The sequence below is a fragment of the Pseudorasbora parva genome, chromosome 19 (genome assembly GCF_024679245.1).
Source record: "Pseudorasbora parva isolate DD20220531a chromosome 19, ASM2467924v1, whole genome shotgun sequence".
Classification (NCBI taxonomy): domain Eukaryota; kingdom Metazoa; phylum Chordata; class Actinopteri; order Cypriniformes; family Gobionidae; genus Pseudorasbora; species Pseudorasbora parva.
This window is the reverse complement of record NC_090190.1, coordinates 9,685,328-9,701,412: the sequence shown is the minus strand read 5'-3', so window position 1 is coordinate 9,701,412 and position 16,085 is coordinate 9,685,328. Positions and strand designations below refer to the sequence as shown.

The 16,085-nt window shown below is 38.6% G+C and overlaps 1 protein-coding gene across 3 annotated transcripts in view; it reads right to left on the bottom strand.

Annotated features, from left to right (window-relative positions):
• Window positions 1-16,085, bottom strand: part of csmd2 (CUB and Sushi multiple domains 2) — a 367,226-nt gene that overhangs the window by 50,318 nt on the left and 300,823 nt on the right. For all 3 annotated transcript variants that reach the window (XM_067426365.1, XM_067426366.1, XM_067426367.1), the window contains 4 exons: window positions 13,718-13,895; window positions 9,694-9,839; window positions 9,205-9,285; window positions 6,364-6,477 (listed from right to left, as the gene is read on the bottom strand). In XM_067426365.1, coding sequence (XP_067282466.1) covers window positions 6,364-6,477; window positions 9,205-9,285; window positions 9,694-9,839; window positions 13,718-13,895 — 519 coding nt within the window. The remainder of the gene's footprint in view (window positions 1-6,363; window positions 6,478-9,204; window positions 9,286-9,693; window positions 9,840-13,717; window positions 13,896-16,085) is intronic.

The window sequence follows — 16,085 nt, the reverse complement described above, 5'->3', positions numbered from 1 at the left end:
TAGACATGTATCAAAGGTCATAGATGTTTTTCAAAGAACTAGTTCATGTCTCTTAAGCCTGAGCTTAAAAAATCAGTATAAGCAGTGATTTCTCTCATTTTAAGAATATAAATAAAGGGAGTTTTTACACTGGCAGTTTAATTCAGAATAGAGCACCGTTTGTACGAAACATAATGTGAAAACTGTCATGCGGACCTAGGAGCAGGTCTATATTCCATATTCCACCAGTATGAATATAGTGTGGCCCCTTTAAGAGCTGGAATATAGTGCGGACCCTTTTAGAAATGCACGTTCCCTATTGAAATCAATGCCGGTATTTTGTGTGTGTGCGCGCCGAACTAGCCTGACAGGCCAGACCCACTTCAAGATGTTTGGTCTGGAAACTCACCATAGACAGGGCTCAATCCGAGGGGCGGGATAAGTGGTTGTCTTTCAAACTCCCTCTGCACGCGATAGGATAGCGCTGCACCAACCAGAGCAACGAAGGTGGCGGTCAAAGCAGATTCGAAAGACCGCCGCCGTTCGCCAGTTTCTGTGTTTACTAGAAGCACGCAAACGCAACTCGGCCGTCGTCATTATGGCCCTGCCCGCCGACTCTATACACGACGTGATTGGCCCGTCCAGATTGTGAGGAATACAGCTCAGAAGGGTATTGAGAGTTTCTAGACGACCCTTGCGGGCAGATTAAATTTGCTGCCGCTAGGGTGCGTCTAGATTTCTAGGCTAGCGCCGAACAGTGTGAAGAACACTGACTCGGGAGCGCTCTTGTTCAGAAAAGTAACCTGCATATTCGTTTTAACCGATTGTAATGTATTTAGTTCAATAAAACACATACTGTAAGCAGTAATGGTGTTAATGACTTACCTGAGCGAGCATGAGCTTTCAGTTTATCGTGCTCGAACTGCAGAGAATGTGCTCAGTGAAAAAAACACTTTTCTTTCGAATTGGAGTTTAATCAAAGTTAAGCAGAACATATGGTTGCATATGTAGGCTATACCTGCACTTGTTTCAGAGTAATTTTATTGTTAACCCTTTTCTTTCCTTATTAATGCTTGCAGCTGCATCTTTTACGTGTATGGCTGATCTCAATTTCTCCAACTACGGGCCATGTAACAGAACAGAACATTTGTGTTAATCGTGCGTTAATAAAATTAGTGCCATTAAAATGAATTTTTTAATTTTGACAGCCCTACTTTCAACATAAGGGTTTTTGAAATGTGACTGCTTTATGATTTGCTTCGGCAAGACAGAAAATAATAATCCATTCTAAACATAAGAATAAACACTGTTTTTGTGTAAAGTACTTTATGTAGCAATTATTGGTTTACTGTAACAAATACAACCACAAAAGGTATGTATATACTGTAGTCATACCACCTGACATGGAAAATATATCAGTTGGGCTCCTCTGGATGATGCATTTTCATGTTTACTGTTATTACCTTGTCAGTTAATAATACAATTATTTCAACAGCTTTAAAGCTACTAAACTTTTTAACATTTGTTTATATGAAAGGTCTTTTCTTTTTCTTTTTCAGAGCTGTATTTTGAAGTGTACTAAAACAAATTTAAACTAAGTAGGTTTATAGAATATAGTGATATATGTAATATATTTATCCAATTATTTTAAAAAGGAAATAATGCACTTGGACACTTAATTTTATATCATTAACATAAACAATAATAATAACATTAAAATAAATCATTGAATTCTCGAGCACAGAGTTTCTTTTGAAGAAATTGGCATGAGGCCATCATCGTCACATGTATGTCTGATTATGTCTGCAGAAGATATGATTCTCATATCAGAGGAAAGCTAAAGTAGTAAGGAGAGGTATTTGATGGAAAGAAAGACGGTATGATGTATTCAACAAGAGGATGTGACAGATCAGATGTGCGAGTAAGAGAGAGAGAGGGATAGAGAGAGAGAGAGAGAGAGAGAGAGAGAGAGAGAGAGAGAGAGAGAGAGAGAGAGAGAGTGTGAAAGAGAGAGAGAGAGAGAGAGAGAGAGAGAGAGAGAGAGAGAGAGAGAGAGAGAGAGAGAGAGAGAGAGAGAGAGAGAGAGAGAGAGAGAGATGGGAAGAAGCTGTGATTTAATAGCTGGGTGCACCTGCAGCCTGGATATCCTCTGCATCTCAATGAGCTTTGCGTTCCCTCTACCCATCACTGTCCTTCCTCTCTACTCCTTCAATCCCTCAGTTTTTCTCTCTGTATGTTTGCTTAATCTTTTACTCGATTTTCAGGATAACCGTAAACAAAACTATCCTTATATTAGAATCAATGTTTATCAATGTTTTGAAGTGAACCTGAATTTAATGCAGTCTGGTTTCTTTATTCATAATGCTGATATTTGAAAGTGAGAGCATATCCATAGCCTGTCCATATTGGCTATCCTAGCAGATGAACATGACATTTAATCGATTTTGAAAACCATGCAGTTTAATTGGATACACAGCCTTCAATGTCAACAACGGGAGAGACCTAAGAGGGTTAAAACTATATTTTCACTTACCACTAAGAGACATTTAATTTCTCTAATTTTTCTTCTTTACCACTTTATGGTACAGTGCAGCCACATGGCAACATATAATTTCTCTCCACTTTATAGAACAAATTGCATTCTTGGAAATAAAAGGGCAGACTTAGAAGAACGCAAATAATAAGCCACATGACATGATTTTTTCTCCAAAACTGCAAAATCCATTGTTTGTGTATATTTATCATACATCAGGACTTTTTCGCTGCATCTTTGATTAGATAATTAGATGCTGTTGTTTACAGAACAATCTTGTGTAACAAAATTTTGCAGAAAATATGAACGTTGCCATATGGCAATTCTTTACCACGGCAGATTTGCTGTGATGCATTTCCTCACGGGCCATAATACAACTCAACACTTTTAAAGCATAACAATACTTAGGCATAAATAAAGCAATTATAATGACTGTTATACGTCTTCAGAAAAACATTTATGTAAGATAAGATGTAAGAATAGAAAAGAGTTTATCACTGCAGACGAATTAGGATTTTTGATACATTGCTACATTATCAGTTGTATATAGATTTTACACTTTTTTTTTAAACTTTTATATAAAAAATAAATTAATAAAATACAAATTCTCATTGTAAATGTAATGCAACATTGTTCAACAACAATGTATGCATAATTGTTTTGTTAACCTAACTGCACTGTTAAAAAAACTCTCCAATTGAACATTTTCTAGTGACTGATCACATCTACATTTTTCAGTTGGCCAAATTGAATGTCTAAATTAAATTGCATCAATTCACAGAAATTCAATTTGGCAAACTGAAAAATTTAGATGTAATCAGTCACTAGAAAATGTTCAGTTGGAGACATGAATTTCTTTTTACAGTGTGCACAATTCATATAATTGATCACTTTTTCTTTTATTTTGATTGACCCTCAAAACACCTGTTTCTCTCCACAAATGAGCTCACTACAAAGCATAAGATCCCCGTCCTCCTCCTCCTTTAGCTTTCATATTCCACCAGCCCCTCTGTCTTTCCCGTCTCTTTCTTTCTTGTGAGTTTGACGAGGCAGGCATACTTAATGTGACTGACAGCCAGAGGCAGTACCCTGACCAAATGGAGCGGGTGTCAGCTGGCTATGTTGGCCCTCAGTATAAGGGGCTTTTCATACAGCCGAAGCAATTAACTGCCGACAACTAAATTAATGTTAGGATGAATAACACAGGTTTACTGAAAGCACTCCACCATGAAGGTTGAGGACGATCATGTTTGGGCCTACTATAAAAAAAACAAAAAGACAAAAAGTGTCCTCCATTTTCACACTGTCCCAAACCCTAGCCTCTGACATGATTATGCTGAAAATAATAACGCCTAATGTCTATTATTTGTTTCATTTTTTAGACTTTTTTTCCAACAGGCCTTAATCATTTTATGCCAAACAGCTGCAATGCAGCCCACAAATTGCTTCCAGTAAACAAACAGCCCAATTTCTTTTTACTTACATCGTAGACAAGGCCAAACACAGGAAGGGATAGCTTGTCTGTTTTGATATTAGATGAGGGGCAAAATCTGAGACCACACTGAAAGTCTGGAATTCAAAATTATTTGAACCTGTAAATAAAACAGTTGAAATATTCAGATTTTTTTTAAAAGCTACACTGTGTGATATTTCCCTCCATCTAGTGGTGTAAAGGTATATGACCATCCAGTGAATAATAATTTCTGTTCCTCTCAATTCTGATTTCGTTTTAACTCCTACGGTGGCTGATTTAGTCCAAGATTAACATGGCAAGCCCCCTCTTCACATTCGACACGGTGCCATTGAGTGTTAAAACGTGAAAGGAGAAGCTTGAATTTATGGGTATGTCCCTCTTTGGCTAATGTACTTTCAAGATGAGGGGCAACATGGCGACCGGCATTCAAACCCCTCACCCCTATGTATTTTCAATGGCATATTATAAACTTACGAGAATACTTTATTACGTGAAAGAAGTAAATATACATTAATGAGCACATATATTTTTGAAAGAACTAAGTGTTTTTAGCTAAGAATAAACAAAAAAAGTTACACCGTGTAGCTTTAAAATATATAATACGGTTGCCCCTAATAGTCGACTAAACATTACTACAAGATGCTTAGTCGACTAACCGTCACAGAAAAAGAATAAAAAAGTTGGCCACTCGCCCGAATGTTACGCGCACTATTATTAAGCACATATCCAAGTGTTTGTGCGGAGTGTGAAAGCTAAAGTATTAGTGTGCTAACTGCATGACATGGAGGTGCCGGTGCGTTGCCGGAGATCACTTGCATTTTTTATTTATTTTTTACTTAAAAAAAACATTTTTAGTCATACATCATTCCAAACTGTAAAGGGTCTACTTTTATTTGTGTCAACTCACTATGACAAGAGAACGTTGCACTTTTGTAAAATAAAGGTGCGCTTTCTGCCATCTCCCTGATCTACAGTGTGTCACATAAACGCACCGAAACTTAGCTTATAGTCAACTTGCCTCACAGACATGAGAAATATATCTATAGAAAACTTGAAATGTCACTTGTAATTTCAGACAAACCAATTAGAAAACAAATACTATCTGATGTAATGTACAGAGGGAAATGCACCTTTCAAATGGATATTACATGTGTTCACTATCCTTCCCAGATGGCGAATCAGCATCCCCAGCTTCACATTTGCAGCAAACACTGACTCAGAAAACCCTAATTATTAATAAATAATTAAAATGTCTCTGCGTTTTTTTTTACCCAACACATTCCTAATCATTACGTTTGCCAGTGCTTTGCAGCAAGCTTTAAGCATGCTCTTGAGTGTGAGGCATATATATTTGCCCCTAGTATAATGAAGTAATTAAATTAATTTTAAAAAGTGCTTAGTTGAATAATGGCTGAAATGATCAACTACTAGTCAACTAGAAAAAAATCTTTACTCAGGTGCAGCCATAATATATTAATATTGTTTTGATTATAATTTCTAATATTATTTAAAAAATTCACTAGTGGTAAAAAATATTTTTTTTCTATTGGTCTCCAGGCTTTTGGACCTCACTGTATACCTACTGGGGCATTCAACAGAGCCTTTTTAGTCAGACCTACAGTGAAGAATATACAGAGAGATAAGTCTCCTACGCTGAGCATAGAGAGACAAACATAATGAGGAGGAACTGAGGGAGTTTATGGGAAATGGCATATCAAATCACATAAAAGCAGCTGGAGGAAAGTTAGATGAGGGTTTAGCATTCTCATGGGGTTTGCTTGACAGGCTCTGAGGTATTTCATCCCACCTCTAAGCCAATGGCAATAATGAAGCTTCATATAGCACAGATCCAACCATCATGATCAATAGACCCATCATGCATTGCAACACAGTGGGGGTGGACGTTATAGTATATAAACCAAAGGACTGGTCTTTTGTAAAACGCAGAAGGAGGAAGTAACTAAGGATGAATTGTCTTTTAAAATGCTTATTGTTAGTGAATAAGATGAAGGTACTTTTATAGAACTTTTTAGTATAGTTTGTTTAAAGGTTTTAAAATTCTATAAGCATTTCCTTACATTATTTCATCATTGACTTTCTTCTTTCAAAAGCTCTCAAAGCCCTTGTAAAATGTGTCCGTAAAATGAAAGCCAATGGGGTTCGATTGCATCTGATGTCCAATTGGATTTGGTTTAGGGTTGTTGGGGGTGAATTAGCTTATGGACCAGCATTTTCATGGCTCAAACTTCATTTTCTGAACTCAACAAACAGAATTTTTAGAACTCAAACTGAATGGTCTATATTGTCAATTAGTCCATAGAAAAGGACCATACGGGAGACCAAAACACTGCATATGATGGTGTCTGAAATAGCTTACTATCACATGAAGGTGGAGGTCCTTGAAACTCAAGATGAGTCCCCAGGCGACAGGTTTGAATGCTGTTCCCATTTAGGTGATATCCTGGCAAACATCTGTAGCGCACTATATCACCTGTGGAAAGAGAGGGGGAAGACAGATGAACGCATATACATCATTGCTTTATCAATTGTCTTTCAGATGCACATCGCTTTCTATAATATTATGGAGAACAAGGGATTTCTGAAATGCTCAGAACAACTGGAGCAACATCTGGCGGTTCCCGCCATTGTCACACTCACAACTTGATGAAGTCCACGCCCCCCCCACTATCTCGCTTAATGGCTGACAGTGGGGATAAAAGAATAAAGGTAGAAGGAGAGAGTCAAACAGAGACTCGACGTGTCAGCGCTGCATTGCAGTGTAATTAAGGAAGCGCCACACCGCAAGGTTTAGATTCATAACACCCATTGGCTGCTACCTGAGGGCCACTCAGATCTCTGAAGCAAATCAACCCATTGCCACACCAATATTCAGGCACTCTGTGACTCAGCTAAGAGGAACAAAAACACCTAGTGGTTTTATATAGAATTTAACTCTAAATAATGGAACAAGCTTCTAAAGAAAAAAAAATAGGCTTTACATTCTTTGAGATACATATTTAGGAATGCGTTTGTAACTGTTAGAACATGCCATCGTGGCCATCCAAACACAACAGATTTAGATAAATCACTGAATTAAGTGAATTAATCTGATGTGTTGGATAATCAGTGATCAAAACAGTGATTCAGTGAAGGTTCGTGCCAAAGACCATGACTGGTTTAACCCCGACAGAGGCTCTACAAACACGCTCCATTCCAGAGAGATCAAACAACCCTGCACCAACACATTTAGAACAATTAATATCAATGAATGCATTTCTTTCTCCATGCCAGAAAAGCAATGCATTGATTTAACAATGGATTTCAGAGGCGACAGAGGCTGGTGATTTCAGAGGCTCATCATTAGGGGACCAATGAAGTCATGATTGCTTTATTATTTATAAGTGTTTACTGTGGGCACTTATATATATAAAACAATCTAGAAAAAAAGAGAACCTATAAGAGATGGACAGCCAAAATTGTTCAATTATAGTTTGGATCATAGTCGATCAACTTTCAAGTACCCAGTAAAGCATTTCATGTGATTGTTATTACTATTTAAGTAGCAAAACAAGAGTTTTTAAAGGAATCATTGGATGCCCATTTTCCACAATTTGGTATGAACCTTTAGGGCAGGGCTATTCAAATCTTACCCTGGAGGGCCAATGCAGTGCAGAGTTTAGCTCCAACCCTGATCAAACACACCCATCTGTGATTTTCTAATGATCCTGGAGACATTGATTAGCATGCTCAGGTGTGCTTGATTAAGGTTGGAGCTAAACTCTGCACTGCATTGGCCCTCCAGGGTAAGATTTGAATAGCCCGGCTTTAGGGTCTTCATGTAAAGTCTGTAACATACTTTGGTTAACTTTCCTCAGTGTTTGTGTAAAACGACACCTGTTTCACCTCCTCAAAAACAGTTCTGTTCATTACAACTCGTTTTGGTGCATGTCTATTTAAATAATAATCAGCTATGGAATGGAAATGTGCTAATATGGGACAGTCTTGGGTGGAGAATTAGCAATATGACATCACATGAGTGTTTAGGCTTTTTGAGGATAAAAAAAGAAGCAAATGGATTTTTATCACTGAAGGGTGGTTGTCCACACACTGCAAAGACACATTTATAGGCAAACACCATTTAAGTGAATTTTGCATCCGATGACTCCTTTAAAGCTACACTGTGTGATATTTTCCCCCATCTAGTGGTGTAAAGGTATATGACCATCCAGTGAATAATAGTTTCTGTTCCTCTCAATTCTGATTTCGTTTTAACTCCTACGGTGGCTGATTTAGTCCAAGATTAACATGGCAAGCCCCCTCTTCACATTCGACACGGTGCCATTGAGTGTTAAAACGCGAAAGGCGAAGCTTGAATTTATGGGTATGTCCCTCTTTGGCTAATGTACTTTCAAAATGGAGGGGCAACATGGCGACTGGCATTCGAACTCCTCACCCCTATGTATTTTCAATGGCATATTATAAACTTACGAGAATACTTTATTACTTGAAAGAAGTAAATATACATTAATGAGCACATATATTTTTGAAAGAACTAAGTGTTTTTAGCTAAGAATAAACTAAAAAAAGTTACACAGTGTAGCTTTAAGGTTTAATGAGAGTTTCACACAGAGTAGATAGTGGCTAACATATAAGCTCCTAGGAATATGATAGAAAAAAAACAACTAAATAATAAGTTCCTAGCTAATAATAAATATTTACAGAAGCTCAATTTCCTCAATTCACCTGCTATAGGAAAGTGAGGCAAAAAATGTATATACAATCTAAAAGTTTATACTTTATTTATAAAATCACTCTTATCTGGCCTTCCCATGATTTTGTTTGCACAAAATGCTCAACCTATGTTCTAGCACCAAGCACAATACAACATCAGCCTCTGTTTTAAATTCTGGCAATGAGTCAGCATATCAGAGCGGCCCTATGGGACTGGTAGCCCTGGCATCTGAGCGGTTTTCTCTCCTCAAAGTGAGTTCTCGAGGGGTGTTAGCGGTGGGGGTGGAGGAGGTGTGTGTGTGGCTGGCTCTGCTATTCTGGGAACATTATTAATGAGAGGCGCTCAAGCCTGAAAATGAACTGGCAGACTACGTATCTGCTCAAAATGTTCCACTTATACTGGGCCAGGCCGAGTCCACCAACACGAACACACACAAGCAGGCATACAAATCAGATTGTAAATGATGTAAAATCAATTCAAACTCACCTATCTTAAATTCTTTACTGGCCATCAGTATTTCTGCATTAGGAATGATGGGAGGTGGCAAACAAAATTGAAGTCTATAGGCTAGAAGAAAGAGAGAGAGAGAGAGGTAAAGAGAACAGGTTCAGACATTTGATATTGCATTGGCGTATTCATTGTGGAGGTGAAGACAAAAAAAGATAATGTAATGTGTGTTCAGGGTTTAGCTGAATAGCAAATGGTCCCATTAGCCCCTGCTAGATCCAAAGAGAATTCTCTACATTAAAAGCCTTGCATTATATTGTAGTAGATGTTGGAGCAGTTCTCTTTTTTTCAGTTGGCTTTTTAAAACTGTCTGTGTTACGTGATTTTCATCATCAGGAGTGTCTGCGGATGGTTTCAGTCTTAACTCCTAGCCAACATACTCTGATCTTGGCCTAGACTACAGCAATCAGGCAACTGGTATCGGGATGTATGGGAATGATACTGGTAGCTTTCTCTCAGACCAATTACCTTGGTAGTTGATCTTGAACAGTCCACCTTTCTCAGAATTGCTACGGAAAAGTATCAGAGCTTGATTAGATGTGCTGCTTGGTGGGTTGTTGGGCTCTCCCTCGGTAAACACTCCGAGTTTGCGAGCTGTTTCCTGAGGCCCGTCCCTGTTGAAGACACATCATTAAAATTTATAAAACCCTCTAACCTTGCATTCTCAAGTGGACAGGAGAACACCACATGCCTTGTTGTCTGAAGATGCACACTCAGATCAGAGAAACGTTTCTCTGAATTTTGATTACTTTACTGATTTGAGGAACGATTCTGTAGGGGTGTAATTCACTCGTTTTCTCGATGCATCGATTACAAATCCTGACGATGTATGCATCTTGAAACATGTATTTTGAATCGTGAATCGTTATTCTTTGCCGATACTCAATGTAAAATGCTAATCGGATGAATCACGATTCAATAATGATGCAGTGCTTAAAATAAACATTTGATTATATCTACTGCATGCATGCGTGGATTAAGAGACGTTGTGCAGCGACAGCTGCGTCATCCTCGCCCTCACAGTTGATCTCCTTCACAGACATGCACGCGCTCTTTAGTACCTCACCTCACTGGATTGCACTCGCGCTCTGCCCGCTGCTCATTTATATAAAATAAAATATTGTTTTAAGGAAATGGGTCATACCCGAGTTATTGAAGTAAAACCCTGCTTATTCAATAATGTAACGTTACATTTATTGCATGGACGGACCAAACACATTTGTAAGTGTCTAAAATGCATACGCACAGTTCTGGTGAATGATATATGAAATCTAATATCGTTTAACTGAATATACGAAGCAAACTGCTAAAGTAACTACAACATTACCAACAATGAAATAAGAGCGCGCGGTTTATAATCAGAGCTCGCCGCATTAAAGTTGCGTCCGATACTAACAGACCGGCGCGTTTAGGCTACTTCACAATTATCAACATAAGGAAAAAGCTCTGTATAAAGAGAACAAAGAGGGATTTTCTTTTATATTATGTGAAGAAAAGTTAGTTTAGTATTAGCTGGGAAAGTGCCTGATATTTCCTCTCTATGGAAGCATTGCATGTTTAATGCCAGGAACACTTTAATAGGCTGTGTAGCCATTGACACTATAATACACAATAGTTAGCATTAACTAACAATACTTTTAAAGTCTTTATTAAAGTAAAGTGTAATAATAATAAAACAATAAAGTAATGTTAGTAATATGAACTAACATTAACACTGGACAAACTTTTTTTTTTTTTTTGGTAACACTTTAAAGAAAGGTTCATTAGTTAACACATGTATAATGAACTGCACTAATGAAGCATTTTTGATCTTTGTTAATGTTAATTTCAACGTTTACTTTATTAAAATCTTGTTAAGTAAATGCACTGTGAACAAACCATGAAACGCTGGATTTTTATTAACAAAGATGAACAAACACAGTAACAAACTGCTCATTGTTAGTTTTTTTTTTTTTTTGGTTACATTTTACATTGTTTCATTAGTTAATGCATTAGTTAACATGAACAACACCTCTTTTCAGCATTCGTTAATCTTTTTAACATTAGTTAATAAAAACCCAGCTGTTCATGGTTTGTTCAGGTTAGTTCATATGTGCATTAACTAATGTTACCCAGATTTTAATAATGCATTCGCAAATGGTAAAATTTATATTAACAAAGATAAATAAATGCTCTATAAGAGCAGTTCATTATTAGTTCATGCTAACTAATAAACCTTATTGTAAAGTGTTACTGGGTTTTTTTGCCCAGTCTCTGACCTCTGAAGGCTGCTGTGGGATTCACACCCTGAATAAGACACATTAGGGGAAGCATTTTAATAATCCTATGAATGCATATAAGAAAATGCATAATCAAATTAATCGAATCGTATCGAATTTGATGTTAATCGTCTCGAATCATTCTGAATTGACAAAAATCGTTTTTGAATCGAATCGAAACCTATGAATCGTAAATCTAATCGATTTGCTGCCTACCCAAAGATTCACAGCCCTACCTCTCTGATTTCAGAGATTCCTCTCACACTTTCTTTTAGAGTGTGTTACGGTTCTTTCATGCTCAGTTCAGACTCAGCCTCTGTGTCAAGGCATTGTGAAACCGAAGTCACCATCTACAAGGACATCACCTAGGGGGTTACCTCCATCTTTACAATCCTCTAATGGGGAGGGAACAACTTGGCATCAACCTAATCCCAGTTTTAACCATGACCATTCAGCTTCACAACCATCTGGCTGAGGCCATCTGAGCTTGTGCTACAGATTATGTCCATAGTGTATTCAGAAAAGCATCTGGTTGGCTAAAGGGAGTGCTGGCTCACTGAACTGAGACCAAGCTGTCTTGACTGAGCTTTTCTTGACTCTTCTGGTTATACTGTATCTTTAGTTTGAGTTGAAGTGGATGAATCCTGCATGTAAGGGAGTAGAAAATGCCTCAGGAAAAGTAGGGAACCAAAATATCAATGCTTCAGTAAATCCAACGAGAAATTTGAGATAGATTCAATGGCCATCATTTATCAAAAGTGCATACACCAAATGTCTGGTGTACACTCAAAACCACGGTGACATTGACATTTATCAATATGGATGTTGGCGTACGGCACGCTCAAATCCTACGCCAGCTCAGGAGGTGGTGTATGCACGTATTGAGTTAGTGTAAGATTTCTTGGTATTTTAGACTATTGATGTTCCCTTCCATCCTGCAGATCTCACACACCCCCATACTGGATGTAACCCCAGAGCGTGATTTTTCCGCCACCAAACTTCACTGTTTTCCGGGTGAATCTCGGATCCATTCAGGCTTCAGTAGGTCTCCAGCAATATTTGCGGCGACTGTGGAGTAATTCAACTGATGATTCATCTGAAAAATCCACCTTCTGCCACTTTTCCAGCGTCCATCCTTTTAGCAGGCTGTGGGCCTTGGCAAATGCCACACGGTTTTTCAATTGTATTTTGTTTAGTGCTGGCTTCTGGGCACTGATTCGACCATGGAGGCCATTTCGAGGCAGAATCCTACAAACTGTTCTGGTTGACATAGGGACTTCAGGTGACCAGGTCTCGTGGAGCTCTGCTGCAGTGGAAAATGGGCTGGCCTTGGATTTTCGAGCCAACAAACAGTCCTCTCGAGCAGTTGTCTTGCGGGGTCTGTCTGACCTGGGCTTGTCAAAAACGTCTCCAGTCTCTTTTAATCTTTTTTTTTATCCTCTGTACTTGATGCTGAGACACATTGAAGGTGTCTGTCACATCAGCAGTGGATCTGGTCTTCAGCCTCTTGATAATCAAAACTTTAGTCTCAGGGTGAATCTTAGGCATGTTTGCAGAGGTCTAGTTGCAGTTGATGTGAAGGTCTAGCATACTGGGGTTCTTTTTATACACACTTGAGACCTAATTGATCCAATATTAGTCAGAGGGGAAGCTCAAATGACAAGGTGACAGCACTTATGTCTTTGCAAATATTGACTTTCAATTGAAAATTGAATGGGCTTTACCAAGCTGTGAATATTAGAATACTTTTTGAAAGTTTAGTTTTTCACTAAAACATTATCACAAAAGCTGGTGGGATTAAAATGAGCCATTTCTTGTAAAAATATCTTGATTAGAAATATATTTCAGCGGCACTTTAGGTCAATTTGTACACAAGCGACAAGACTTTTGTCAGGGACTGTATAGGGGCGTGTTATTCTAATGACGATCGTTTTCAGCCGCGGCATTTACCAAGGGCAGGTATTGCGTACACCTGGATTGCAGAGGTGCGTACAGCTTCATAAATCAGGCGGTGAGAGGTGTGTAAGCATAATCTTACGCCAACATGTTTTAAGCGGAACCCTATGGCAGGGTTCAAAGTGCTACCTGTACATACAGGCCTCAAGTGGCTCATAAATTAGCCACCAGTCTGTGTGCTATAAATATGTTCCCTCCCAGAAAAGAAAGTGATGAACAAAGAAAGAGAATGTGACAAGTTTTCAAAGTATAATCTTTACAGGAATCGGACAACTCACCAGACTGTGATGAAATCTTGGGGACCATGGACTTGCAATAGGGTGAAATTAAGACGAATTCCCAGGCCTGGTGCCACTGTAATCAGCCAGCTGCAGTCCGCCGAAGTGGGGTAGTCCTCTGGGTAACCGGGGGAGAAGATAGTGCCATTGTCTGATGTAATGTTACCTCCACAGGGCACTAGAAGGCAAAAATGAAAATGTACAATTGGAAAAAAATAAAAAATAAATTTGACCTTTAACAGTGTTTCTAGAACCCAAAGATTAAAGAAACACCATCACAGAAAGCAGAATTGGCAGATAGCTGGAGAAAGCAGAAACTGGGATAGGGGCAGGGCGACATGGGTGAAAAACCCTTCTGGGTTATAAAACACCACTCAGTCTTTCTCAGTAGTTCACTGTCCTTGTCTGACTCCATCTTAGAAATCCCTCTCGCAGGCAGTGCTTTGCATTTATATAGACGTATCCATGTTTCCAATGATTCAAATGAGCCCCAGACATATGAAATCAAATCCCCTTCCTGCTCCTGCTGATCCCATGTTGCTGCTGCCCCCGAGTCGGAGGGGAAATAATCAATGTGTTTCGGCTGACGAAATAAAGATAGGCCCACGACTTGTACGCACACTAAGGACAGTCATAATACACTCTCACTCTGACTGTACTCTCAGCGGTTTCTTGCAGCATCAAGGTCTCTTCGTCCCCACATCCCTCCCCACTCGTTCCCGCCCTCTCTATCCTTCTTCAATTCTTTCTGCACTCTTTCCTCCTCCCTCATTTCCTCTAGTCTCTGATGGAATGCTGAGAGGGTTGCCTATGTTAATCCCCGGTGCCGTGTGTTCTCTCTCACCACCTTACTTGCTAAATGAAGTATCGATCACAGCATTGATTAAAAAAAAACATGCCACACTATCAGGCAGAAATGCATGGTGACGCTATCGATTGGGCAAAAAAAGTTGAGTGGTAAGTGGGGATGGGAGGAATGTGGGAATGTGGTAAACTGAAAAGGAGGAGGGAGCCACAGATGGAGGACAGACCAAGTTGGCTGATATGGACAGGTGGGACAGTGGAAGAGAAAATCGATCAGCTTTTTAATGCCTGGGAGAGGAAATCTATGTACATGACACCCTGGGCATGAACTATTGGTGGCAGCATGTGTAGGTGATGGGTAGGGCAGTCGGGATGTAAAGTACAAAGTTTGGGATCGGTAAAATTTTGAAATGTTTTTTTCTAAAAGAAGTCTCTTATGCTCGCCAAGCCTGCATGTATTTGATTAAAAAAATATAAAAAATATTTAAAAAAAATATTGTGATGTATTATTACAATTTCAAAACTATTTTTTATTTGGATATAGTATAAAATGTAGTGTATCCCTTTGATGGCAACATTTAATTAACAGTCTTCAGTCTCACATCATCCTTCAGAAATCTAATCTAACATGCTGAATTGCTGCTTAAGAAACATTTCTTATTATCATCAATGTTGTAAACAGTTGTGTACATTTTTTACCAGGATTCGTTGATGGATAGAAAGTTCAAAATAACAGCATTGATCAGAAATAGAAAGATTTTGTAACATTATACACTACGGTTTCAAAGTTTTAGCGTTTGGGGTAGGGGTGTAACGGATCGCAGTTGATCCATGATGCGAATGGATCACGACCCACAGTTCGGTACGCACATGACCCGTGGATTTATTGTATTTATTTAAAAAAAAAAATGTACTTGCAGATTAATCTTAATTATTTAGCGATCGCAGAGTAAAATACCATTTAATTTACAGATATTGCTTTTTAAGTAATTTTGTTCCTTTAAACTTGATGCTGAGTTTCAGTGAAAATACACACAGCAGTTGTTCACGTGAACACGGCACAATCAGTCAACAATGGCTAGCGGAGGAGCAGAAGAATTTGAAAAGCCTCCTGCATCATTCAAATCGCATGTATGGGAGCATTTGGGCTTCCCCGTAAAATATAATGATGACGGAATAAGGGTGGTGGACAAAACTGTAACAGTACGTAGATAACGTTACTGTGGCATGATAAAGCCGTATGAAAGTGGCAATACATCGAGCATGGCTATCTGAAGCAACACCTGCTGATGCTTGTTTCACACATAATATGTTTGCGGTGTGTGTGTGTTTTTCCCTACCCATTTTATGTTAACAGATTATGGTTTTCACACTGAACGCAGTTTTGGTCCGTCAGTGCGGCAATCGTTTCTGCGCCGAGTCTATTTTTTGCTGTGCTGGACACGCTGAATTAAAGTAACAGCGCATTGTCCGCAATCTCCACATTAAATCAAACATGTATCGATGCGAAAAATCTAGTAATTCCCCAACAGATGCATATAATGTAAAGTGTACTCTGTTTTAA